Source organism: Peromyscus californicus, unplaced genomic scaffold (genome assembly GCF_007827085.1).
Source record: "Peromyscus californicus insignis strain IS unplaced genomic scaffold, ASM782708v3 Scaffold_5__1_contigs__length_169319896, whole genome shotgun sequence".
NCBI lineage: Eukaryota > Metazoa > Chordata > Mammalia > Rodentia > Cricetidae > Peromyscus > Peromyscus californicus.
Window position 1 is genome coordinate 78,379,438 of NW_026294573.1, and position 27,684 is coordinate 78,407,121.

The window sequence follows — 27,684 nt, forward strand, 5'->3', positions numbered from 1 at the left end:
CCTTTGGGGCCATTTTCTTCAAACCACCTCACCACTCAATTGCATTACTTTGCAAATAAAACTTGGGTTTATCAGCTTTAGATATGGCTCTTAGAATCTTCTTTTACTGTGTTAGTAAATCATTTTCTGTAAGTGTTGATTGTTGATGTCTATATATGTGCTTTGAGGATGGACAGAGAGATGGGTTATACAAATGATATCAGGGATTGCCAGCATAGCTACTGTCTGGGTTGTGGGACTGACAGCTTTTACTTTCCTTAAATAATAAATTGAAACAATAAATTAAGAACAGTGTTCAGAAAGACTGAGGTTGAGGGAGTCACATACTCTTATCATATAGCATGATCAATTTTTGTTGTGGGTATCAGCTTACAGCACCTGGCTACACATATGACCTTTAATAAAGGACATGCACAGACATGCACACATGTGTACACACTGTCACAAGGTTTCTGTTCCCCCTCACTCCATCTGGTGAATGTATTGGCCATTTTAGAATCATCATAAGTACAGTTTTAATGGTTACTTCCATGCATACAGGTTGGCATGTATTTGACCATTCTTTTAGTATTAGACAGCTGATTTATCAGGAGGCAAATGTTAGGTTTCTCAAAAACTGGAATGGTTGTAATGTGTTAAACTACTATTGAATCTATATCTCCCTCCCGCCCCCCCTTAAAATAAGCTGTGCAGTGAATTTTTTTCATATATGGAATGCTTTGCAGTTTGAACTATTTCCTTATAAATTTTTAGCTATGGGAACCTTATTCTAGGATTTAGATAATTTTCTGGTTTTGAAGTACTCTCTTATTTCCAAGATGAACTGTACTGGGAATCAGGTGTGTAGCTCAGTGGTTGAACACTTGTCTACCATGTGAGACCCTAGTGTCAATTCCCAGTAATGCTAAAAATAAAACCAAAAATGACTACTGTGTTATGTAATTGTACTCAGTGACATGTATTTAGTCCAGTTTTCCTGAATACTCAAATTAGATTGTAATAAAAAGTTTATTTTTTCAAACAGAGGCTACTGTAGCCCAGGTTAGACTCAGCTTCATGCCACAACTGTGAATGATTTTGAACTCCTCATCCTCCTGCCTCCTTGCCCAAGTGTCAGGATTTATAGTCATGTGCCACAACACCCAGTTTTATGGGGTACTACAAATTGCATTCAGGGCTTTATACATGCTAGACAAGCAATTTGTCATCCTTAGCCCATATATAAATATATATACATATAGTGTGTGTGTGTGTGTGTGTGTGTGTGTGTGTGTGTGTTATTTTAAGTTATAATAACAAGTTCCAAATGACCCACCTTACTTACAACAGAAACTTACCAACACTTCATTTACTGTTTTTCTCTAGGCCTCAAGATTGGTTCAGGGAAACAAAAACAAAACAAAAAGAAAAAAAACATAATGGTTTTGGCAGCCTTCAATGTAAGCACTACTTTTTAGGATCCTTCACTTTGTAATTTAATCCTGGTGGAGTTTCACTTCCCTAAACTGACTTTGGGCAGAGTGCCATAGGACTGCCTAGAGACCTATGGGCAATTATTCTCTCACAGTCCTTACCTTGCTTTGAGCTTCAAACAGCACTCATTATGCATTAACTTTGGTTGTAGTGGGGAAGTGTATGAGCCCCAGGGAGTGGGCTCTTTAGTCCTTGTAATTGGACAAAGTGTGAGGAGTTTGAGAAGAGAATGCTGAGCTTTTAGGAATTAGAATCCTGTAATTGTCACATGCAGCTCCCCCAAGGACACACTTCAGTTTAAAAGCTCTGCAAAACATTCCAGTTTTCTTCCATTGCTGGGCTTTGAGGTATCTCGTGGTTTTCACTCCTTGGACGTATGCATGCACCTCTGCATCATTGTTGTTTGGGTGGTCTTAGGGATCAAACCCAGGGCCTTGTGCATTCTGCTTTTCTATGTCCCAAATTGCTATGTACTGATTTGTTCATGCACTGGGAGGCAGAGGCAGTTGGATTTCTCTTAGTTTGAGGCTGGTGCTCCCAAGTACTGGGATTACAGATATGTGGCACCACACTCAGCTAATATCTGGCTGTTATCTTATTCACAGTCTCTTTTTGGTAAACAGGGTGTTACTATACTGCTTTGTTGTGATGGTTTATCTGGTGGGTCTTAGCCATTGAGTTTAGGGATACAGGGAGAATGAACTTTGCACTTCAGTCAAGGTTGACTTTGATGGTGTGATGTGTTGCGGAATATTATTTTACGGTGTGTTACTTTTGTTTATATTGTACTTGTTTAACTCTGTGAAGCTGTGTTACTGTGCCTGTGTAAAATACCTGATGGTTTAATAAAGAACTGGCCATTAGCAAGGCAGGAGAAAGGATAGGCAGGACTGGCAGGCAGAGAGAATATATAGAAGAAGAAATTTGGGAGGAAAGGAAAAGGAGGCAGACTTCAGGGGCCAGCCACTCAGCTACACAGCAAGCTAGTAAGAAGATTTACAGAAAAACAAAACAAGCAAACAAACAAAAAACAGGAAAAGCCTGGAGAAAGAAGGTAGACAAGGATAATTTAAATTAAGAAAATCTGGCAAATAACAAACCAAGCTGAGACCAGGCATTTGTAACTAAAAATAAGCCTCTATATATGATTTATTTGGGAGCTGGGTAGCAGGCCCCCCAAAAGAGTAAAAACAAACAACAACAATGATGAGTGTGAACTGATGATGAGTTTGAGTAGATCTGGGAGAGTGAAGGCGTGTTCACCTATCTCCATCTTGTTATATTGAGATAATTTGTTAGAGGATATGATTGGCAAAGTGTATGACAGTTATATAATGGGGCTTTTTAGCATATGAGTTTAGTTTATCAAGTGACAGTGTGAGGATCTTGAAGAGCGCAGAGAAGAGTATGCTTATTGTATTATGAGCAAAGGCACCTTCTGAGTGGATTTGTGGGAGGCCTTGAAGAATTGGAAACCCCCTTAGGTTTGTATAGCACTTTGGAATAGAATACCTGTCACTTATCCGTTAATTCACTTGACTTTGATAGAACTTTGCGATAGAGTAGTCAAGGTCCTGTTACTCAGCTAGCACACTTATGATCTGGCAGTTGAATCTTAACTTGAGGACACCTGATACTGGTTTATGAGGTGTGAAGCTGAATTTTTGGGTTATGATACCTTTCATAAGGATAAATCAATATGGGGAGCCAACATGTATAAGGAGCATAAAAGACTGTGCTAGATAGATAAATTATACCCCTGCCTCCTCCTAGCTTGGTGGATACAGGTAGTCCAGAGAGTAAGGCTTATTCTGAGAACTTGACTTGGCATTCTGGGCAGAGAGCTAGAGCGATGGCTCAGTGACTAAGAGTACCTGCAACATAACCTTGAAAAACAGAGTTTGATCTCAGCACCCATGCAGTCTTGTGCACTTGTGAGGTCAGAGAAAGGATGATTGCTGGGGCGGTCCTGACCGCCTGCCTACCTAGCCAATGGAGCTTGCTTCAGATACGGAACGTGAAGGATAAGCACACCCACACCCTCCACAAGCCTCCAAGATTGGGCATAGATGCCCTCATCTTTTATGTTCATATACCACACATACTAATACAACATACCCAGTTCTGTGTGGAGTTGCTTGTTGAGTTGGCAATGACCTCAGATGCTGATTTGTCATTGCTGCCTTAAAGTGTCACTTGTGACCTAGCAGTACCAAATATATTTTCAGCTTTGAAAAGAAAGTTCTTTGTAAGTGGAAAATACAATGTGACACAGTGTTTTATTGGATTGTGTAGTTTTCAGGAGAGGTGGAAGGTGGTATCAAAGGGTTTAACACTTTTGAAGATGTATTTATTTTTATTTGATGAGGGTTTTGTGTGCCATGCCTGGTGCCAGAAGACCATAAGAGGGTTATGAGCCACCATGTGTGTTCTGGGGTCCAAACCTAGATCCTCTGCAAGAGCACTAAATGATCCTTAACTACCAGACCATCTCTTCAGCCCTAGGTTGTGAAACTCTTAATACTAACTGAGGTAGGGCCTGATATAACCTGCTTGCCAGCGTTGAGACCTAGAGTAGGTACAAAACATTGCTGATTGTTAATTCATACTAAATTAAGAATTTTCAAAATGCCCTTGATAGCGAAACAGGTCATTGTTGTTTTCCTTGATTTATTTATTTCCCCCCCACTGCTGCCGTCCACATTTTGAAGGGAAGGAAAAGAGACATTTTAGAAAGTGTGGATGTGAGGAATGGAGATGCTCTTCACAGTTAGGTGCATGTGGCATCCTCACTTCCAAAAGGAAGGTACTCTTGTTGATATCCTACAGGTGGACAGAGTTGTGCAGCTCAGCATCTTAGAAGTAGAAGAAGCAGACTTGGATTGAGTTCCTCTGGTTTTCTGGTCAGATGGTTTAAGGTTGGTTTAGAGACCTGGCAAAGAGAGGGGACTGCTGAGGTAAGTTTTCTCCTTCTGCTCTGTGTCCATTCCTTCTCCAGCATCTGTTTAGAATTTGCAGAGCATGTGACATGGCTTCTGATGGCTTCTCATCACTTTTGAAGCTTTGAGCTCTGTCGTCTTGTCTCATTCTCAATTAGTTTAACCTTGTATTGCTTTTATAGGAATCTTTAGTCTGTTTGCTTCTCAGTCACTTTAGTTATTAAAAGTTATACTATTAAGTTCAGTCTGTTCAGAATGGGTCCTTTTCTATTTTGTGAGACAAGGCTTCACTATATAATCCAGACTGATCTTGAGCTCAGTACTTCTGCTTTAGCCTTCTGTGTTGTGGAATTATAGTCTGGTGCCATCACACATAACTCAGAGCAGGTCTTAATGGTCTTCTGGCCATGTTCAAGTTTACCTTGATGCTATTTTATGTAATAACACTACTATTAAGGGTGAGGATTTTGATTATTGTAAACCAGACTTAATTTCAGCTAGATAAATTAATATAAAGAAAATAGCTGTGGCAACAGAGAAACAAACTACAAATTGTTTATATAATCTTAATGTGTTCTGATGCTTAACCTAAAAGCTAGAAACAATGGAAGAAAGCTCATCAGTTTGGCCATGTAACTGAACATTATAAGCAGCAGAAAAATCCATATTAGGCAAAGCTGGGAAATATGTGGCAGGCTTGGTGTATTTATTATTTATTTATTTATTTTTATCAACTATTTGACACAGGTAGAATTAATATGGGAAGAGGGAGCCTCTATTGAGAAAATGCCTCCATCAGATTGACCATAGGCAAGTCTTTGGGGGCGTTTGCTTGCTTGATTAATGATTGATGTGGGAGTGCCCAGCTCACTGTGAGTGCTTCTACCCTTGGGTCCTATATTGTATAAAAAGACTGAACAAGTCGTAGGGGACAAACCAGTAAGTAGTTTTCCTCCATGATTCCTTCTTCAGTTCTTGCCTCAACTTCCCTCAGTGATGTTGAAATAAACCCTTTCTTCCCCAAACTTCTTTTGGTCATGGTGTTTATCCCAGCCACATAAATAAAAGGATATCAGGCAAACCAATGAAGGATAGTATTTATATTTATTTTACATGAAGAATGTCTACACAGACAGGGTGTAAACATCAACAGAAAAAAGAGAAAAGAAAAACTGTAGATCAATACATATCCATGGAAACATGTTGGACTCCAGAAAGAATCCAAATAATACAAATAAAAATGATGGGAAAAACCTATTTGATGGATAAGAATTTAAAGATGTCCAAAAATCCGTTATTGACACGGGCAGGAGAACAGGCGCTTTCATTCATAGAGCATTTCTCCTGGGCAGTTTGGCAGCATGCTTCACAGTTGAACATGCATACACACTCTGACCCAGAAGTTCAGATTATGTGTGCATGGATTCCTTTTAGAGATCCATATTGAGCATTATTTGGCACAGACTTTGGAATTCTGGAAAATTTGGATAAAACTTAAGTGTCTTCTGGTATCATTGCTTAGATGTCTGACTGCTCACGTAGTGGAATAGGTTGATATACTGTCTGTTTATTGACTGGGCAGTTGTTTCTTTAGTGGCAAACAAATTATAGAAAGGGATTGTATGGAATGGGACCCGTTAGTAGTAAATGTGTTCTCTTACTTTGGGCTTCTGTAGGTAAAGTGAGAGACTGGAATGATGGTGGCCCAGGGACACCTAACATACCTGTTACTGTTTCTGGATGATGTGGTTAGCATTATTTTAGCTTTCTGGCATGCCTCTCTACCCATGTATCACTGTGTGCATGTGTTACATGTTCAAAGTGAGTTGTGACACTTTTTGCCCTCTACATTTTGCCCAGTTGGGGATCATATTCAGGTACTTGTGCGCATCAGGTAAATAAGTACCTTACCTCTGAGCTGCATTTCCAGCCAAACATACATCACTCAAAACAAAATAAAAAAAGGTTTATTTTAGGAATTTACGTGTTTGATTGTTTTGCTGACGTGTATGTATTTATACCACATTCATGTCGTTCCCAGAGACCAGAGGACATAGTGTCCCATGAAACTGGATTTGCAGGTAGTTGTAAGCCACCGTGTAGGTGCTAGGAACTCAACTCCAGATTTCTCTAAGAGCAACCAGTGCTTTTAGCCACTGAACCATCTCTTTAGTCCCACATATATCACTTCTACAGTTGGAAAACTTTAAGTGCATTTTGGAAGAGAAAGAACAGAATGATGCTAAACTGTGTGGAAGGTGGGTAATGAGAACCACACGGGGCATCTCTCCCTATATAGCGGTGTGTGTGTGTGTGTGTGTGTGTGTGTGTGAGAGAGAGAGAGAGAGAGAGAGAGAGAGAGAGAGAGAGAGAGAGAGAGAGAGAGAGAGATAACTACCAAAAGGAAAGGGAAGGTTGCCTGTGCTTTGTGGGAGAGTCCTGACTTTGAGTTACTTACCTTGAGTGGATGAGTGCTAATGATAAATGAATTGTACAGTCCTCACTGATTTCTGTTTTGCATCTGGCACAGCTGCTCTGGTTTTGCCCCTTTGGCTAAAGAAAGGTCTTGGGTTTGCTCCATACACAGATCATATTCCCTTCCTATACATTCCTTCTATGATGTGGTCTGTAGAGCCATTTCATTGGTGATCAGGAGAGTTGGGTTGGTCTAAATCCATTCCCATGAAACCAAAGAGCTTAGCTGCTCATGGAACTAGAATCAAGTTGGAAGACAAAATGCAACTCATATATACTTTATTGTAAAGTTCTTGGGGGTTCCTGCTTTGTTTTCCTTTGTTCTGTGTCATGGACATCATAATTTTCTTCTCCTAATCCTTTCCCCTACTTCTCTCTTCTTTCTTCTTCTTGGTCTTAAATACCTTGAATTGGCCTTGAAATTACTAGGTAATAGAAGACCTTGAACTCCTCCAACTTTCTCATCTTCCAGTAATCAAACCTAGGGCTTCATGTATCCTGTCCAACTGAGCTACATCTCCACCTTCTTGATCTTTTCTATTGCCTAATGTAGTAATAAAGGCAATATTTATTAAGCATAGATAGAAAATGTGGTGATATATTGTATCCCCAAATATATTGTGTACCCTAATAAAACTTACCTGGGGTCAGAGAACAGAGCAGCCATTAGATTAGACATAGAGGCCAGACATAGTGGCACACATTCTTAATCTTAGCATTTCAGAGGCAGAGATCTGTCTGGATTTCTGTGAGTTCAAGGCCACACTGGAAACAGCCAGGCATGATGGCACACACCTTCAGTCCCAGGACTTGAGATCTTATGTCTTGCTTGGGAAAGACATGCCTTTAATCTCAGGAAGTGATAGCAGGAAGCAGAAAGGTATATAAAACATGAGGACCAGGAACTCGAGTCTGGTTAAGCTTTTAGGCTTTTGAGCAGCAGTTCAGCTGAGATCAATTCAGATGAAGACTCAGAGGCTTCCAGTTTGCGGAAACAGGATCAGCTGAGAAGTTGGCGAGGTGAGGTTAACTGTGGCTTGTTTTTGCTTCTCTGATCTTTCAGAAATCACTCCAATACCTGGCTCCGGGTTCAGGTGTGGGACTTTGTCACTTCTGCTTCTTTGTTCTGGGGCTTTGTCTGGCTTGAAATTGTTTCAGGTCTGTGAATGCTGCCAAAATCTCTGAGGTCGTATGTACACCATTCCTGTCCTGTGTAGCAGGTACTGTTTCCTTGGAGTGGTCCATCAGCTTTGGTTCTTAGGCTCATTCTGCTCTCCTGCATAGATCCTTGAGCCTGGAGGAGAATGAAGACATCCAGAGTGCTCCAAGGTCTGTCACTTCTGCACATTGTCCAGTTGTGGGTCCCTGTGTTAATTCACATCTACTGCAAGAAGAAGCTTCTGATGCTCTTATCTTTGGGTATAGCAGGATATCATTAGGAATCATGTTATTGTTGTGTTCATTTAGTAGAATAATGAGGTACTTGGCCTCATTAACAGTGTCAGGCTTGGGTTGCATCTCCTGGAACCTGCCTTAAATACAATAAAAGAGTGGTTGGCTACTATCTTAGTTAGGGCTTCTATTGCTGTGATAAAACACCATGACCAAAAACCACCTGGGGAAGAAAGGTTCACTTTATTTCAGAGTGTAGTACTGAGGGAAGTCAAGGCAGAAATTCTAACTGGGTGGAAGAAGCTGATACAGAGGCCATGGAGAAGTGCTGCTTACTGGCTTGTTACTTGTGGCTTGTTCAGCCTGCTTCCTGCAGTACCCAGGAACCAAACTCCCAAGGGTAGCATCACACACAGTGAGCTGAGCCCTCCCATTCATCAACCAAGAAAGTACACCATATGCTTTTCTATAGGCCAGTCTGTCTGGTGCCATTTTTTTTCTTTTCTTTCTTTCTTTTTTTCTTTTTCTTTTCTTTTCTTTTTTTTTTTTTTTTTGGTTTTTCGAGACAGGGTTTCCCTGTGTAGCTTTGTGCCTTTCCTGGAACTCACTCTGTAGCCCTGTGTAGCTTTGTGCCTTTCCTGGAACTCACTCTGTAGCCCAGGTTGGCCTCGAACTCACAGAGATCCGCCTGGCTCTGCCTCCCGAGTGCTGGGATTAAAGGCATGCGCCACCACCGCCCGTCAGAGTTTTACTCTTGTTTTTTTTTTTTTTTCCAAGACAGGGTTTCTCTATGTAGCCCTGGCTGTCCTGGATCTTGCTCTGTAGACCAGGCTGGCCTCGAACTCACAGAGATCCGCCTGGCTCTGCCTCCCAAGTGCTGGGATTAAAGACATGTGCTACCACCGCCCGGCTGGTGCCATTTTCTTAGTTGAGATTCCCTCTTCCAAAATACATAAAGTTAACATAAAAATATCCAGCACAATTGCTCTTTTAGATTTGTGCCATCATTGTATCAGTGGGTCTTTTTACAGGCAGATCTCTTTTGTAGGTTGCTGGGTTTGTAGCTAAATGAGATTGATGATTACTTTTCACCTCCAGTAGTGTGTATAGTACCTTCAAACACTATGAATACTAGTCAATAGCAGTGAACCTTCTAGTTGGGCATAAGTTTCATTTCTCCTTTGATAATGTAAGTAAATTGTGTCTTTAACGATGAGGTGTTACCTTCAGGTTGTCGATGGTAACCAGTAGCCTTGGTAATAGTGTGTAATATTTGGGGAGATCTGTGGGACCCCTTTAGCCACCTTAAAAACATGTAACCCATTCTTGGTAATAGGGGTTTTATTTAGTAGCATATGATGTCTAGTTGGGTAATGTTCCCCCATTATATGATAGCTCCATTTAGATATGTGTGTATTTTAGGAAGCTTCTGTAGTAGTAGGTATCCATATGGCCTTTTAATAGGTCTTTAGTGTTAATTACCCCCCTGTATTCTGTCTTCTACTCTGCCTTACCTTCCCTCCCCATTTAATTCTATTCTAGTTTCCCCTTTATCCCTTTATGACACTGTGTTCTATTTCCCCTCTGAAGATCTCCTTCCCTGTTCCTCCCTTATCCCTTTCTAGTTAATCTCTGGATATTCTGAATGAAATACACATACCTAAAACTTAAAAGCTAATATTCACATATTAGATGATTGTTTCTATCTTTGTCCATTTACCTACAAATTTCATCTTTTTACAAGAGCTGAATAATATTTTATTGTGTAAAAGTACCAGATTTTCATTATCCATTCATCATTTGATGGGCATTGAGGCTGTTTCCAGTTTCTGGCTATTATGAATATAGCAGCAGTGAACATGGATAAGCAGGTGTCTCTGTAGTAAGATGTAGAGTCCTTTGGATATGTGCCTAAGAGTGGTGGTATAGGTGGATCTTATCTATTTTCAGCTTCCCGCGGAACCTCCACACTGATCTAAATAGTAGCTGTAGAAGGTTGCACTCCCAGGAATAAGTGTTCCCCTTTCTACAAATCTTCCACTATTTGCTGTCATTTTTTTTATTAATCTTGGCCATTCAGACTGGGGTATGATGAAATCTCAAAATAGTTTAAATTTGCATTTCCCTGATGACTAAGGAAGTTTAACATTTTATAGGTGTTTCTCAGCTTTTTGTCTTAGATCTTTTGAGAGAACTCTGTTTAATTCTATGCCCCATTTTTAAATTGGATTGTTTTCTAAACATTCAGTTTGTTGAGTTCTTTGAATATTCTAAGTATGAAACCTCTGCCATATAAAATTCATAAAGAATTTTATTCTTGAGGCTACCTACCTCTTCGTTTAGTTGATGATATCCTTTGCTATATGGAAACTTGAGATTCATTGAGGTCTTGTTTATTAATTGTTGGTTTCAATGCCTGCAGTGTTCAGGGTCTTGCTCAGAAAGTCTTTTCCTGTGTCAATAATTTCAAGCCTATGTCCTGCCATCTCTTCTATCAAATATAAGGTGTCTGGTCTTATGTCGAGTCCTTGATCCTTAAGTGTTGTGTTGATTTTCTTTCTTCGGTGTCTTAAAGTTTTATTATATAAGTCTTTCACTTAGAGTATTACAAGGTATTGGTTTTTTTTTTTTTTTTTGAGGTTATTGTGAAAAGTGATGTTTCTCTGATTTCTTTCTTAATATGCTTGTCATTTGTATGTAAGACAGTTACTGGTTTGTATGTGTTAATTCTTTAGGCCGTTACTTTGTTGAAAATTTTTTTAATTGTAGCAGTTTCCTGGTGGTGTCATTAGGGTCTTTTATGTATAAAATCCTATTGTCTACAAATAAGGACAACTTCTTTCCCTTGATTTCTTTCGGTTGTCTTACTGCTGTAGCTAAGACTTTATACACTGTATTGAACAGATATAGAGAGAATGGACTTCCTTTTCTGGTTCATGATTTTAGTAGTATGCTTTGAGTTTCTCTATGTTTAAAGTGATGTTGGCTGTGGACTTGCTGTAAATTGCCTTTGTTATGTTGAGATATGTCCAAGGTATCCCTTTTTCTCTAGGACCTTTTATCACGAAGGGATGTAGAATTTTATCAAAGGCCTTTTGTGAGTGGAAGATTTAAGTTAACATGCAAAGTAGTGGGCTGTAGTATGACATTTTCATGCATATGTGTTACTGTATTTTGTAGATTCATTTCCCTTGGCTACTCTCACTTATTACTCCTGTCCTGTACCCTCTTGCTGGTCTCTTTCCCCCTTCAAACAATCCCCTAGTTCTGCCTTAATGTCATATATTCTGTTAACCTCTCTACCCCTGCAAGATCTCTTCCTTCTTGATCATGATTCCCTTTGTACTTTCTTCTGTCTGTCTCTCAAACACACGCACATGCCACACACATGAACACACACACAATGCACTTTTCTGCAGATGTTGTGTTTTCATTTATCATTATGGCTGCACAAAATTCTATTGTGTATTTGAACCATATTTTCTTTCATCTGCTCATCTGTTGATGGACATCTAGGCTAGTTCCACTTCCTGACAGTTGTGAATAGTGAGATTATATGTGGTGTGTTGACTTATCCAAGAGTGATATAGCTGGCTCATACAGTAGTTGTATTTTCAGTTTTTTGAAGTATCTGTATTCTTTTGTAGTGACTGCAGCAGTTTGCATTTGTACCAGCAATATATAGTGAATGGAAACAATAGAGAGGGTGTTAATACCCCCTTTCTTCTGCTTTTGCCCTTTTCGACTTTGAAAGCCAGATTGCTTTGACAACATGATTTTTTTTTATACCATTCTGAGTAAACTTGCTATAACTGTAAAAATGCCCCACAATGTACCCTCAATGAGAAAGTGTTAGGGGCTTACCAACTCCAGGTTGAAATGACCGTATAACCTAAACCATGCAGATTTTTCTGACTCAAATACTCCTTATTTTTTCTTTATTTTTAATTTAAAAAATATGTATATGATGTTTTGCCAGCATGTATGTCTGTGCACATGTGTGTGCCTAGTAATCACAGAGGCTAGAAGAGGGCATGCGAGCTGGAATTACAGGTGGCTATGGACTATCATGTGGGTGCTGGGAGTAGAACCTGGGACCTCTGGGAGCAGCCAGTAATTTTAAACTGAGTCATCTCTCCAGCTCCATCATTATCTTTTAAGTGACCAGTAAAATATGCACTTATGCCTAGTCTATAAAGAGCACCACTATCTACTGTTTATCTCCAGGTAATTATTGGTACCATGTCTTAAGGAAACACTTTTCTGTCCCCTGGAGTGAGAGTTGAAGACTCGAGTTTCACCTTTCTAAACTGACTGGGAGGTGTTCTAAACATGTATGTGGCTTTGTCTTTGTAGACTGAAATCGCCAAGAGATTGAATACCATTTGTGCACAAGTCATCCCATTTCTGTCTCAGGAAGTAAGTAAAATGTTCAGCTGTTAAAGTGCAATTATGTTGCTTCTCTGTTTGCAAATTAGCCAGTTTTAAGATGTTAATTTTACCACAAGGAGTAAGTTTGAAGAACATCTGTTATATTTGAAGTGTGTCAACCCTGTCCTTCTGTCTAAAGCATCCAAGGGCAGGCTGCTCGAGGGGTGGCAGTTTCTCAACCCCAAATTATTATTATTATTATTTGGAAAATTGCACAGTGACTATCAAGCATAAAGAAAGCTTTGGTGTGTGTATGTGTCTGTCTGTCTGTGTGTCTGTGTGTATCTCAGTATGACCTGGAAATCATTAGGTAGGCCTCAAATTCACAGAGATCTGTTTGCCCCTCCCTCTTCAGTGCCTGGATTTAAGGCCTGTGCCATCACTCCTGGCTGTGCATGTGTTTAGGTAATATGTGCTTGATATGATTCACGTACCCTTATGTGTTTTCCTGAGCCTACTTGAAAGTGACTGCACTGGGGTTGATCTACATGAAAGTAGGCACTTCATTTATCACATGCATTCCATAGAGAGAGTAGATGATAATCATCATAAAGATAAAATAAGTATTCACATGGTTTTGACTCAGTCATAGGCATAGATAAACCAGGTAGTTTGAGTTGACTTTAACATTTGCGGAGGGGGTACTTCATAGGAGTCATTGGAGATTGACTCAGCATTATATTTCAATTTTGTTTGAAAGTTTTACCTTCTTTCTAGGTACAGGGGAATAATGTGCTTTCAGTATGTAAATATGAACGTATGGTGCTGTGGGGGAGGCCCAGCTGGTGGGAGGTTAAAAGAGTATTGGATTTGGCTGTAGAGTACCCTGAGTTCCCTGATTTGTTGCCAGTTTTCAGTGACCTTGGCTTCTACTAGCCTCCTCAAATTGACTGTGGCAATATTTTAGTTATGTTGTGTAGACTTGGGGAGTGGGCAAGGTGAGTTTTCATTCTACAAATTGAAAACAGAGCTTTCTTTGTCCTTGAAGGGTGAAACACCAAAAGGCTAAAATAAGTTACAGAGAGAATTCCCATAGTTTTTTAAAAAAAAAATGGCTGAGTTTTTTTTTTTTTAATCAGAGAAATCACAGACTGACTATGTTTTTAGTATCAAGATGGATGTTTGAATTGTTAATGAACTTCATGCACCCAAAGGCACCCACTGTGAAGTCCTGTGAGCCCTAGCTGTCCTGCTCTGTGTAGTGTCCAAAGACTCTAGTTACTACTCTTGATGTCCCTTCTGATATTACCACCCCACAGTAGTTCAGTGGTGACAGGAACCTTTCAGAAATAAATGGTAGCACCATTCCATGGCCCCTCCTTTGTGTTCTGTAAAGTGACACGTGCATGAGGACCTGCTTATCTGTCTTTGTTGTCAGAATGAACAGGGAAATTCTTAGCTGTTGCTAACACATTTTCTTCTCCTTGTTTTCAAAGCATCAACAACAGGTGGCCCAGGCTGTGGAACGTGCCAAACAGGTGACCATGGCAGAGTTGAATGCCATCATCGGGGTACGTGGCCTACCAGGTCTACCTCCTGCAGTGTGTATCACCAGCTTTCATTTCTTTATGGTTTGATGGCATAACACACACACACACACACACACACACACACACACACACACACACACACACACACCCCTGAGTTCACAACTAAGTTTGTGTTACTTAGAGATGACTTACTTGATTAATAAGGGAGGGTGAAAGGGGGTTTGGGTGTGTGGAGATGTGTAGAGGAGAGGACATAGTAGCACAAGGAGGATGAGATGAGAAGCACTAGAAGAGGAAGGAAAATAACTTCTATATCCTGTGATACTTAAAACTGCCCTCGCTGTCAGTGAGGTCGAGGCTGTTGATCAGTTTCTCAACACTCTTCCTTGCTTCTGTCTAGTACCCTTCCACCACAGTGCGGTCAGTATAGGACTCTGAGTTATTCCCGGAGTTGCCTTTGCCTTTTGCTTTCCAGGGCACTGGAACCTATGTGGTTTTTTGATTCTTCCTTCCTGTGCCCCTTTCATGAATTTTAAAGTGGCATACCAATGAAAAGCTCCCTCGCCAGGGAAGGAGTGTTAATTGTCTGCCCCTAGTGCTCTGTGACCTTTCAGGGTTCACATCTCCTCTGGAGTTTAGCCATCTCTTCTTGCTGGTGAAGCTGGTTTCTGTTGTCAATCACAAGTCATTTGTTCTGCATTAAGGGATCTAGTGAACCAGGCATTCTGTCTCTTTCTTTGCTCGAGTTTGGCCCCACCCACTGCAGGACCTAAGGTGGTTCTCATGTGCTCTGCCCCTTTTAGACTAAAGGAAAGAAGTGGCTGAAATTGGATGGGGAGGTCACTTTTTTTTATTCATATGTGAGTTCCTCCAATGGATTCAAAATCACTCATTTATCAATTTATGTTAATTGCTTGTGAGAAGATGCCCTGCTGGTCTTTATAGTTCCCTCAGACACTTTGTAATGATAATTAGACATGCTGCTGTAAGGATTAAGAGTGCCATAGTCCAGTGCTGTGACAGACAATGGAACCAGTTAATCTATCAAGGTTTAAAATTACATCCCCACTGGAGATGGGAAAAACACAAGAGCCAAGGAGGATTAAAGAATGAGCCTCAGCTTGAAAACCCTCCTTTCATCAGTTTCTCAATTGCAGATCTGCAGTTGGGGTGCCTGTGGTAAGCTATTGGCAGTCAATTAGGTGAAATAAACTGGGAGGGTGACCTTCATTTCCTTTTAATAGCTTTTTCCTCCGTGAACCAGGGAGCTTCAGTGGATTTTCAGCTTAGATTTTATTCAAGCCGCTTTATTGCACTTGACAGCTTAGCTCTGCATAAACAGTTCTCCCTCCTTCCCCCAGGTCTGGGCTCTGTCTTTCTTCCCCTTCTGTATCACATTTTTGACTGTTACTTAGTGGGCTCTCTAATCACATTCAACCAAAAACACAATTATGCCTGCGTTTGTCTGCTGCCTTCTCTGCCCTTTTCTTGTGTAATGAATTGCTTTATTTCAGAGATCAAATCAAATATTCACTGGCATTTTTGCACGTACTGTGTTTGATTAGAAGAGACTAATAGCGATTGTACTTGTAGCTGGAGCAAGGAATTTTTTAACCCAAATGAATGAGGATGGAAAAGCCTGTTTTGATTAAAAGAAAACATATGCAAAGCAGATCTCAAGGGCCCTGTTCAACTTTGTGGGACATGTTTGTTTTCTGATAGGCTCTAAATTTTTACATGTAATTTTTCTGGTTTGTTTCTGGCAGTACTGGGGATTGAACATGGGGCCTCACACATAATAGGAAAGCACTCTGCAAGTGAACTACATGGCTAGCTATGTGTAATTTTTCAATAATAAAATGCTGGTTTAGAGTTCTCACAGGCACTGCCCAGACCCTGAGGGTCTTCTTTGAATCTACATTTCAGAAGGGGAAAATGTATTAGCCAGATATTTATAGTTAATATTCATTTTGAATGGAATCAGAAAATAAGAGTAGGTTATCTTAGAAGGGTGGATGAATTGCAAATTTTATGAATGGCTTTAGTAAACATGTTGAGATTATCAAGACAGATTTGCTTTGATAGCTTAGCAATAATAACCCAAGGTGGTGAATTGGGTCCAATGTAAGAGTTAATGCATTGGTGTGTTCAGTATTTTAGCATATGCAGTTTTTAATTTTTGAAATGGTGGGATAGGTATATTAATTTATGACAGGCTCTTTGAAAGTTTGCAGTGATCAGAAATAGCTCCTGCCTTTAGCTTCATGCTTTGGCATATGCTTGATTTTTTTGCTTGAAAAGAATTGCATGCATCCTGAAAAATCGAAGTAGCATAAAATTGGGCTGACAATTCAGTAGACCTTTGCACCCCTTCATTGCACATGCAGTGTGCCAGCTTGTCTGGCCAGAGGGGAGGAAGCACTGGGAGACTGTTCATACAGCAGCTGTGCAGAGAAAATGCAGCCTGTTTGATAGCAGCTGTCAGTATTGTTCTGGGATGGGTTAGGGGGAAGAACAATGGGAGAGGCCAAGCTCTTCATCTTCATTGACTTTCAGGCTAAGAAAAGAAAAGGTTTAGACGTCTATTTCAAGTGTGAAAGATCGTAAAAGAGAACGCTTTAAAATGCAAATGGACTGAAACCCTCACCTTCCCTTTAAGGTACAATCAAGGCCCTTATGGTTTGTCCCAACAGGGATAAAGATATTTTGTTTTAGCAAAGTAGCTTAGGCTTGTCAAGGACACCAAACTCTTGGTGAGCTCAGCTTGTATTCTTGGCCTCTGAGTGCTCTTTCACTAGAAGAGGAGGAAGGTTCTACTTTCTTCTGTCCTTGTTGAGTGAGTGATGGCAACTTCTTACCAGCATGTAAATGCTTCTCCAATCTAGGAGAAATACTGAATTTTAGTTCTTTTCTACTTGCCTTCAACCTTTATCTAGAATGCTAATATTTAAGGAATAGTTTTCACATAGTTAATTTTTGGATTTACTACTGAAATATTTTTGTTAACTTTTTTTTTTTTAAGGCACAATTTTACCATGTACCCTGGCTGACTCTGTGTAGACCATGCTGGGAGTGAACTCACAGAGATCCACATGTCTCTGCCTCCTGAGTACTAGGATTAAAGATCACCACACCTGGCCTTTTGTTGACCTATTAACAGCAGCTTTGATAGCAAATTTGGTGACTGGCATAATATTAACTGCAACACTGCTTTTTGAATCATACTTCTCAAAATCTCTTGCTGCTAATGTGTTCTGTTGTAATAATTTCAAGGATTTTTATTAATTTTTGAACTTGGTTTTATTTGTGTGGTGCGTGTGTGTGTGTGTGTGTGTGTGTGTGTGTGTGTGTGTGTGTGTGTGTTCATGTGCGCGCATATTCTCTCCTTCCACTGTTACATGTATTTGAGGAGTCAAACTCTGATCACTAGGCTTACAGGTAAGCATTTTACTGCTGAGCTACTTCCCTGGCCAGTAGGGATTTTTTTTAGTTCAGTTTTTCTCTCCATATATTAGTACTAAATTTACATCATTCCATCTTACTTTTCTTCCCCCAAATTCTTCTCTGTCCTCACTAACTTTCAAATTTATTGCCTCTTTAATTAATTAATCCCCCCTTCCTCCCTCACATGGCTCATGCAAGGCACACACACACACACACACACACACACACACACACACACACACACACGAAGTCCACATTTTTGTGTTGTTCCTATGTGTTTAGGGCTGACCACTTTGGATTAGATAACCTATTATGGGGCTTGTGGATTGTCACTTTTAGCAACCTTTAATTGATTTTCTCCCTTTATGTAGGCTTGGGGCCTGGTGAGATTTCCCCATTCAAATTGGGATGCCAACCAGTGTTGTTATTGTGCAGGTCTTGTTTTAGGCAGTCATATTATTGAGATTTCATAGATGCAGCCTCCTGTCAGTAGCTGTAAAACTTAGGAGCCACAGCAATCTCCACCATGGCAAGATAACACCAAGGGTACAATACTGGTACTTACAGCTTGGCAGTAACCAACAACTATCTAATTGGATGTAAGGGCCATTGTACAAGAGGGAATTCATGCCTTATGCTGCAAACGCAGCCAGTTACCTGTTGGTGGTGGGGTCATCAACCTTAGGAGAACATACTACTGCCATTTTTTAAACCAGTATTATTTCCCAATTTTATTCAAATACATACCCTTAGTAGTCACTAATCAGAATAGCTCTCACTTCTCATCAAACAAGCTTCTTTTTTTTTTTTACAGCAGTTGGAGGCCATTATAGTGCAAAGATCTTAACTGGCTCAGGACTGATTGGTTTCACACACAACTGCTGTTAAGAAAACACTGTGCATTGTGGGGAAGGGAACTCATTCATTTGAGAACTTGTTCTTGAAGGAAGAGCCATGTTGATTCCTACAGCAATAGTCTTAAAACTTTTTTCTTTTTTTTTAACTTTGATTTTTATTAAAACCTGAAAATAAAATCAGCTGTTCATGATGTAATATCTTACTAGTAGGGTGGCTAAAGGCTTTCTGAAACACAGAATTAAAGAACTTCAGGGTGAGTCCACATTCTGTTTGAGATTGGAACTAAACGCTCCTTTCACCCTGCTCCAATTTAATTGAGGTTCAAATAACTTTTTTTTAAAGCAGGTTATATCACAAAAAATTTGCTGTGGATCTCCATATGATTTCCAAATGTTTAGCCTGATCACTTATGGCCCCTTCATATATCAAGTACCATACTTGACAAGGGGCATGTGGTTTCTGTCACCCAGTATGTTCTCTGCTTTTTAGTAAATTTTACTGCATGCTGAAAGAAAATAGTTGGTTTTTGAGTGAAAATAATGTAATAATAAAAGCTGAGAGCCATTTTTCTCTTAATTTAAAGAAAACAGTTGCATGGTTGTGTATATTTTATTTCTGACCACCTGTTCCCTAATTTCTTGGTGTTTATACACAGTAGATAGATACATTGTAGTTTCCCAATCTGTAGATAGATAGCACATAACTTCATACCTTTTGAGGGGCTAAGACTTCGTCTGGAAAGCCTTCACCCAACGTGTGATCCCACTTCTAAGAACTGTAGTTTTATCTGTCTTGTTTCTGAGTGCTTGTGATGGATTTGTTGGATGTAGTTGTCCCAAGTTCTTGGGTGTGTTCCTATGTGTATGATTTCTCCAGGTTACCGTCCATCACCTTGGCCTCTTTATGATTTTAATGTGTTTCCTTGAAGGTATTGCCTTATAATATGATTCAGCAGTGAAAAAGCACTGCCGTTCTCCTCCCCACCAGTTTGTTTCTGTAAACCTAGACCTTGGATGTGCTAGACAAACATTTTACTGCTGAGCTAGCCCTCCAGTTTTCTGTATAGCTTTAGAGTGGAGGACAGATGGAGATAGAGTCATGACAGATCACTGTTGTTCTTCCTGCTCAGCAGAAGAGTACTCTGCTATTGTGACTTTAAGAGTTATAGGAGAGATTATCTTTCCTATCCACAAAACACTAGCTTTCTTGTATTTGGGCCTCATTGTTGACTGTATAAGAAAATTTTAACAGCTTCCATAGCAGTATCTGAACTCTGGGAACTTAAGAAATGTGGGACTAATCTGGGGAAACTTACTTTGCTTTGTAATCTATTTGGATACAGTGTGACTTATTTTTCATGCATACAGTTTCTGTGAAGACCAGAATGGCTTCAGTTGTTGGTTAGATTTGTACATTTTGGCTTCATAGGCAAGCTTACACCTCTCTATACCTGAAAATAACTTTCTATAAAGTGAAAGCTTGGAGTATTGTATGCTTGATAGCTGTCTAGTATGTATATGTGTTTCTGTATGGGATGGCTGTATATCTGCAGAGGAAGGAGACTTTATGCCTAAAATAATGACTTGTAGACTTAAAAAGCACTCCACTGTTGCATGAAATGATTGGTTCAGGGATTAGCAAACTATTAGATTATCCTTCTCCTTTAGCTGTAGCTGTCAGCTGTCGATGAGATTGTAGTGTGTGAAGTTTAAAGAGGATGAGCTTCTTATTCTTAGGACTATGCAACTAATTCCTGGAAAGCCCATCTTTCAACCCACCCTTAAGTGCCTTTCTAGAACAGTGGGTATACTGCTACTTGGAGAAGATCTCAGAGGTATAATAAATGTGTGTCTTCTAGTTCCAAAGACTTAAACCTTCTTAAATTCCAATAGTCTAGTTCTTTATTAAATTTGCAAAGGCAACATTGCATGGAAGTCCTACTTTTTTCTGGCCCCCATCCCTTCCCTTATAAAATGGTCTCGTTGTATAGCCCAGGCTGGCCTGCGACTCAGATCCACCTGCTTTTGCTTCCCTCATACAAAGATTAAAGATGTGTATACCACCACACCCAGCTAGAAATGCATTCTTTCTGTGTGTACTGTTCCTCCGGGTTAAGTCAGTTTGATATTTTTGTTTTTAAAATAGAATACTACCTAGTATCTCAAATGCATCTAGAATTGGCCTTGCTGTCTGGATTTTCCCACAGTTAATATGCATTTTAGTTACTAGAAAAGTTGCTGGTACATTTATTTCTTTTAATTTCCTTGTCAGGTGCTACAGTATGAATTTTTATTCCACTTGGTATAGGGCATTTCATAATTAAACATGTTTTTAAGAGGAAGAAACTGCTCCATAGAAAGTAAGATGTCCCATTTGAGAGGTTAAGTATGTGCCTGGGTATGTGGTTTGTTTTTTAAAATTGAGATAACAGTTCAAATTAAATTGACCCCTTAAGTCATATAGTTCATTAGTTAGTATATTCAGCCATCACTGTCTCATTCTAAAATACTTTTAATCACCACTGAAAGAAGCCCTGTATCTATTATCATTGACTTCCCATGTCCTCTCTTCTGACACTTAGTGGCCACCAATTGGCTTGTTCAGCATATTGTATATAAATAAATACATATAATATATAGCTATTTATATTTGGCTGATTTTACTTAGCAGGGGGTTTTCAAGGTTTTTCTACCTTCTAGCTGTGTGTCTATAGCTGGCCTGGAACTTGCTATGTAGACAGGGCTGTTCACACAAACTCACAGGGATTTGCCTGGTTTTGCCCCTGGAGTGCTGGGATTAAAGATGTGAGCTATCGTACCTAGCTATTTTATTTTTTTTATTTATTTATTTTATACAGTCTGGGCTGGTCACAATCCGAACAGCTGAAAATGATCTTGAACTTGTGGGACTTTGATCTTCTGAGTGCTGGGATTATAGGCATGCGCTACCATGGCAGTGTTAACACAGTGCTGGAGATCAGGTTCAGGCTATGTGTATGTTAGGGAAATGCTCTAGAAAGTGAATTATAGTTTTTAGTCATTTTTATTAATGACTAATACATTGCATCTATTTATCACCTTAATTTGTCCATTTATAAGTTTGGTGGATGATCAGGTTGGATCTACTTGTTGGCTGTTTTGGATAATCCTGCTGTGAATAAGTTGATTCCTGTCCTTTATTCACATTATGTCTCAGGGATAGGACTCAGGTCATGAGTCTTGGCAGCAGGAGATTATCTCTGCCTAGGAATAAACCTAGGAGTGGAATTTGTTCGTCGTAGGCATCTTTATATTTAATTCTCAATCTCCCATCTATTTTCTAAAGTGCTTGCACCATTTTACATCTCCAATGGCGCATGAGGATTCCTGTTTCTATACCATACATTTTCAGACCTTGTCTGTTTTGTAGAATCTAGCCACTCTGTATATAAAGAGGTAGCTCCTTGTGCTTTTAATTTACATCTCCTTTCTGATTTTGAGAGTGTGTTCATTTAATATGTGTATGGTTTGAGAAGTGGATCTACCTAAACATGACTTTTAAAAACGTGTTCTAATTTAGACCCTTTGAAAGTACTCGAGATCAGCCGTGAGTCCAGAAGTGAAAATGGGATAGATAGGGTAGTGGTTATACAAAAGAGTTGGCCCTAGCAAACACCAGAAAGAGTGAAGATGGCAAGTACTCAGAAATGTGCTCTCTTCATCCTGATCCCTTTCTGCATGTGTGGGATCATTTCTGCTTCTCTCACCATTTTTGCCTTTTCAGCTTTATTGGAATACCATTCACAAATAGAAATTCCATATATTTAAGGAGTATAACTTAACATTTTGATCATATTGTCACAGTCAAGCTGATGAACATATCTATCACCTCATAGTCTAATCTCACGTATGTTTATGTGCACTTGAGATCTTTTAGCCGATTTCAAGTATACATCATGCTATTATTACCTGTGGCCAGGATGCCCTATATTAGATTTCCAGAATTTATCTTCCATAAATTTAAACTTTGAATCCTTTGACCACCATCTCCCTATTTTGCCCAACCCCTGGTAATTACCTACCACTGTACTCTGCTTCTGTTAGAACCTAGACACAGGTGGAGCCTGGGATTTTAACTTAATTGATAGAGTGTATGTCTAGTATGCTCAAAGCTCTGGATTTGATCCCCAGCACCAGGGTCATCATTAGCTACATAAGGAGTTGGAGGCCAGCCTGGGCTGCTCAGGGCCCTGACTTAACATGATAACAACAAAGCACATATATTGCTAAGATGTTGGGATATTTGCCTTTTTAATTAGATTTATTTCAGATTGTTTGATGTCTTCTAGGGTTACCCATGTTGTTGTAAATGGTTGGATTTCCTGGGTTTGGTTTGGTTGAGATAGAATTTTGCTTTAATAACCCAGACTGGTCTAGAACTTGTGATCCTTCTGCCTGGAAGGATCCTGGTGCTGGAATCAGAGGCCTGGGCCATCACACTGAGCTGTGTTTGCTGCATTTCCAAGACTGTATGTATGCATTATGTTTTTGCTGTCATTCACATGTTGATGAACTCAGTAGTTTATGTATCTTGGCTTTTGGGAATGATACTGCAGTATCTCTGTAAGTGCAGATATCTCTGAGCAAATTTTATTTCCTTCAGGTATATGTCTAGAGTAGGGTTTCTGCATCACATGGTAGTTCTGTTTTTAATTTTTTACATTTTTAGAAGCTGCCCAGTGTTTTCTGGAATGATGTTGCTAGTTTAGATTCCCAGCAACACATAGGTTCACTTTTCTCTGTACTTTTTACTAAACTCGTCTGGTTTCTTTTTGATATCTCCATGCTGACAGGCATCTCAGTGCCTTTGGTACTCATCAGACTGACCACCGATGACCAGTGATGGGAAGCATTTTTACATTTTCTTGATGACCCATCTTTTGAGAGTTCCTCTTGTTTGTTAATTTGTTGTTTCTTGTTGAGCTGAGTTCAGATGTACGGCTTGCATATATTTTCTCCCATTTCTTAGACTATCCACATGCCATTTCCTGGGTCTCTTAGTGCATTGCTACTTTATCTTTATTGCTTTCAAGTGGCTTGAGTGGCTGGAGAATTCTTGGCCCCAGTAAGCAGCTTTTTTCTGTTTGTCACCCTTGCCCCTCTTACAGAGAGGCCATTCATGTAGTAGGTTTTTAGACAGCTTCTATAGTGGCCTTGATGCCGCTGCTGCCAGAAAGGCCTTCCCACTTGATTATGAGTGAACAGATTTCTTCTTTCCTTCTGTCCTTCAGATCCCCAAGATAAGAACTGAGTGTTTCCAAGAGTAGAGAACCAGGAACTAAGGAGGACTATTTTACCAAGTTTAGCAGTGCCACTTGTCTGTCACATCTTGTCTTCCGTAAAACTGTTTACATACATATTGTTGTCAGTGCTGTTTACTGTGATTCGGGCACGGAGATGCTTTCAGTGCAGTTGGGTTAAGTGTGATTTTGGTGACATGATTTTTCCTGGTTTTGTAAAATGGGCTAAATTTCTGGAATTTGGTGGCTGGTGGCATGGAGTTTTGAATCTTCCCATAGTTTGTGTCCTTTCTGAGCAGCTCTGTTGTGATGGACTTGTGATTTAGAACAAAAGTGCCAGGGATCACACCACTACATTATAGTCCGAATGTTAGCAGCACAGCCAGGTTCTTCATAGTACGGATTCTAATAGTATGGCTGTTGCTTAATGCGGTTGAGGTTAACTTTATGCCTTGTGGGTTTCCAGGATCCGTAGCTCAGGGTTTGGTGTTTGCTTTCATCTCTCACTCAGCCTGTTCCCAGTTCTTTCAGTCAGAGACCAGAACTTTACATGACTTTCTTCTAGGTATCAGAACCCTCCGTGGAAGTTTTCAGGGTAGCCCCTTTTACAGTGATCTTTTTTTCTTCCCTTCTTTATTGTTTGAATTTTCAAGTTGTTAGTAAGGTCAGCATTATAAAGCAGATTTTTAAAAATCTATTTATTTTTATTGTTTTGTGACCAAAGCTGACACAGAACTCACTATCTAGTGAAGAATAATATCTGAACAATCTGTCTTCTCAAGTGTTGGGATAACAAATGTGCATCACCACATCGGATTTTACTTGGTGCTAGGGATCCATTTGAGCTACATTCCCAGCCCCTAGTTTGTTGATTATTGTTTCTGAGACAAGTCTTCCTATGTAGCCCAGGTTGGCATCAGTCTCCCCTCAGCCTGGCAAGTGCTTCAGAATGTGCTTAAGATGGCTGCTGTGTGTATGAAGTGTGTGTGGTGGTGTGCGTGCTTTCAGAGAGCCAGTGGAGGTCAGAAGGTGACTCTGTAGTGTTGGCTCTTATCTTCTACTCTTAACCTGGTTCTTAGCATTAATTTAGGACACCAGGCTTGCTTACAGGCGCCTTTACCCACTGAGCTGTCTCCACAGCGCTCAGATATTTTGGGTTTTGAGGTGTGACAAGGGATTTGCATGGTGATGACAGTTAATGCTTGAGTATTGAAAAGCATTATGTTTTAAATGGCAATTTGCAGAATTACTTCGGAGGTAGTGGGTGGAAAGCAGCAGTGACAAGTTTCTTTCAGCGCTGGTGGCATTTTGGCCCCCCTGATTGTCTGGTGGAGAGCTGCACTATGCATCAAAGGATGTTTAACATCATCTTTTCTCAGACACAGGATGCTTGTAGCACCCGCCTCCCGTTTGTCCATGTCTCCAGATGTGCCAGATGTCCCTGTCAAGTTACTCTGTTTGAGAGCCTGGTCTTGGGTGATAGCCAGAGGAGTGTGCTATATTGGAGGAACTATGCTCTTCAAAAACATCTTGTATGTGTTTGGACTGCTGGAGATTGAATGAATAGACATGAGCATGCCAGGCTTCCCTCTACCATTGAGCCCTTACCCCAGGCTTTAAAATTTTACTTCAAAATGACAGCTGTACATAACTGTTTTTCTTGTGCCTCTATGTAGTATGAAACTGTAATTTTTAAAGTTAAATTAAAAAAAATTCTAATGCCTGGATAGGAGTTTGAATTGTCTCATCCTTGCTGTCATGTTGAAAAAAGTGACAGATGACATTTGGGTCTGAGGAGGGCAGGTGCATAAAATTTTTCTAAGTGGCAGAACTATTGTTTGGCTGTCTAAGCGCTGCCAATATTGTATTTGGCGTAAGACACATTCTTAAATGGTGTTGCTGCTTTTGCTCTGGATAAGGGTGATATGTACCAGATTGTCTCTAAAACTTTGTCGAGAGAAAATGTTCCTTTAGTAACAGACGGAGTCAGGTGTGGGCTGCCCTTATTCTAAAGTTAACTTATTCTGATGTGAGCCCTCTACATAAATAAATGTTTTATCTTAAGACCACCTTTGCTTTTCCAGTGTTAGGTATCTACTTTTCGAAGAAAGGCCAGTGCTGTATCTGGGAACTTGATTGTCTTTTACAAGTCTCCTTGGAAGAGAGCAGTGATCCAGGAACAAGCATTGAGAAGTGGGGCTGAGAAGGGCTGTGTTCATGAAGTCTAAGAACTAGCTTGTGTTTGTCACTGCCCTTGGGCACCACTGTAAAGTGGATCTGTGACTGAGTCCTTGGAATTGTGTAATTTCAGGAACATTTAAACACGGTTCCCTTTGGAGGAGTTGGCCTTCTTTCTCCCTTGTGCTACACATGTGAACTTGACCTTGTTAGGTAGCCGAAAGGGTTTAGTGCTTGTGGCTCTGAGTGCTGTGTCACACCTCTTCGAGCCCTGTGCCTAAGCACCCTCCCGTAGGTGAGGACTCGGATGGGATAATGAACTTGATGTTACTGTGGCTCGAGAGGCAGAATGGGAGGTACACACTCAAGTGTTTGGAGCCTAGAGCATCTTGATGGCTGTGACCCATCTCTTGGTTCTTCAGTTTCACTACTTCAGAATATTTTGCTTTAAAAATTACGTAATTTTATTTATAAAAAAATATTTTGTTTGAAGCAAAAAGGCTTTCAAGTTTCTTAAGCCAAGGATGGATGAACCCAGTTACCTCTAGGTAACAGAAAACTGTTTTTTGCAGGGTTTGGAGAAAATAGGACAGGGTAGAATTGGGAGGTCTCTGGGGCCAGTTAGTCTATTGAATATTCCCATTAATTGTCATTACCCCAACTCTTCAGTTAAACCACATATAGCTACTTCACAGCTATGACAAAGTTCATGGTTATGTACGCTCAGTCCTTTTCAGTAGTGTATTATAATATGCTTTAGTTTTGTTTTTTTGATTTTTTTTTGTTGTTGTTATTAAAGTTGGCTTGGAATTTGTGTGTGTGTGGGGGGAATCTTTACAGTGTGTATACCCCGTACATGTTCTCTAGCACAGATTTGTTGCCAACTAAAATCCTGTCTCTGAGGTGCTTAGCCAGTGGTTCCATCCTGCGTGTTTGTAGAGTGGTAAGAGGGGTGTCATGCTGTGGTTGTCTGTTCCGCTCTGTGCAGTTTCCTTCCCTCTAATCAGTGCTGTGCCTAATGACCCGAGGCGGGCTTGTGTTCGCTTCACTGCTTCTTCGAAGCTGGACGTGGCTCGTGCTCGCCACGTAATGATAGTAATTGCTAGTAGGGCAGACCTGTTCTTCATCCTCCTCCAAGCACATTTCTTGTGGCAGGTGTCTCATTCCTAATTAAGTGCTAATGAGCATGCCTAGTGGACCGCGATGCTGCTGCCAGCTTCTTCGGTTTTATGTCTCACTGTTGCTGAGCTCTTAAAAGGTGACAGAGCAAGAATTAGTGTCTTTTGGATGACGGGAAGGTGATTTTACATGTAAAGAAACTGTGATTGTGATCTCAAGGGGAGAATGAGTAATTTATAAATAATTTCCAAGAATGCTATTAATGCTGTCTGCTTGGACCTCACCTGTTTTCCATTTTTCCCTCTAATTAAAACTAATTCTCTTAGGAAGGAGTGGCAGTTTGAAAAGACGGTGGACTCCTAAAGATTTTTAAGGGTACTGGGAATGGTTGAAAGTTTGCTGTAAAAACACTGGTTTTCAATGCTTAAGATGTTGCTTTTTGTTTATTCTTGAGGGTAGGAAGCACATCTGAAATGGAATTAAAAATGAATTTCTGGTGTGGGTGGAAGCTACTGAACTCATCTGTGTGTTCCAGTGAGGAGTAGGCAATAAGTAAACAAGCAATTCAGTCCTGAGAAGTGAACATGGGTTAGAATCTTAAGGATTT

The 27,684-nt window shown here is 40.1% G+C and overlaps 1 protein-coding gene across 9 annotated transcripts in view; it reads left to right on the forward strand.

Annotated features, from left to right (window-relative positions):
• LOC128097967 (transducin-like enhancer protein 1) overlaps window positions 1–27,684 on the forward strand; it is a 102,340-nt gene that overhangs the window by 23,154 nt on the left and 51,502 nt on the right. For 5 of the 9 annotated variants that reach the window (XM_052718888.1, XM_052718884.1, XM_052718885.1 and 2 more), the window contains exons 5-6: window positions 12,636–12,698; window positions 14,147–14,221. The exons of 1 other annotated variant lie outside the window; for it this stretch is intronic. In XM_052718888.1, coding sequence (XP_052574848.1) covers window positions 12,636–12,698; window positions 14,147–14,221 — 138 coding nt within the window. Of the gene's footprint in view, window positions 1–12,635; window positions 12,699–14,146; window positions 14,252–27,684 lie in introns of all 9 variants that reach the window. 3 more of the 9 variants (XM_052718881.1, XM_052718882.1, XM_052718880.1) reach the window with 1 other exon arrangement.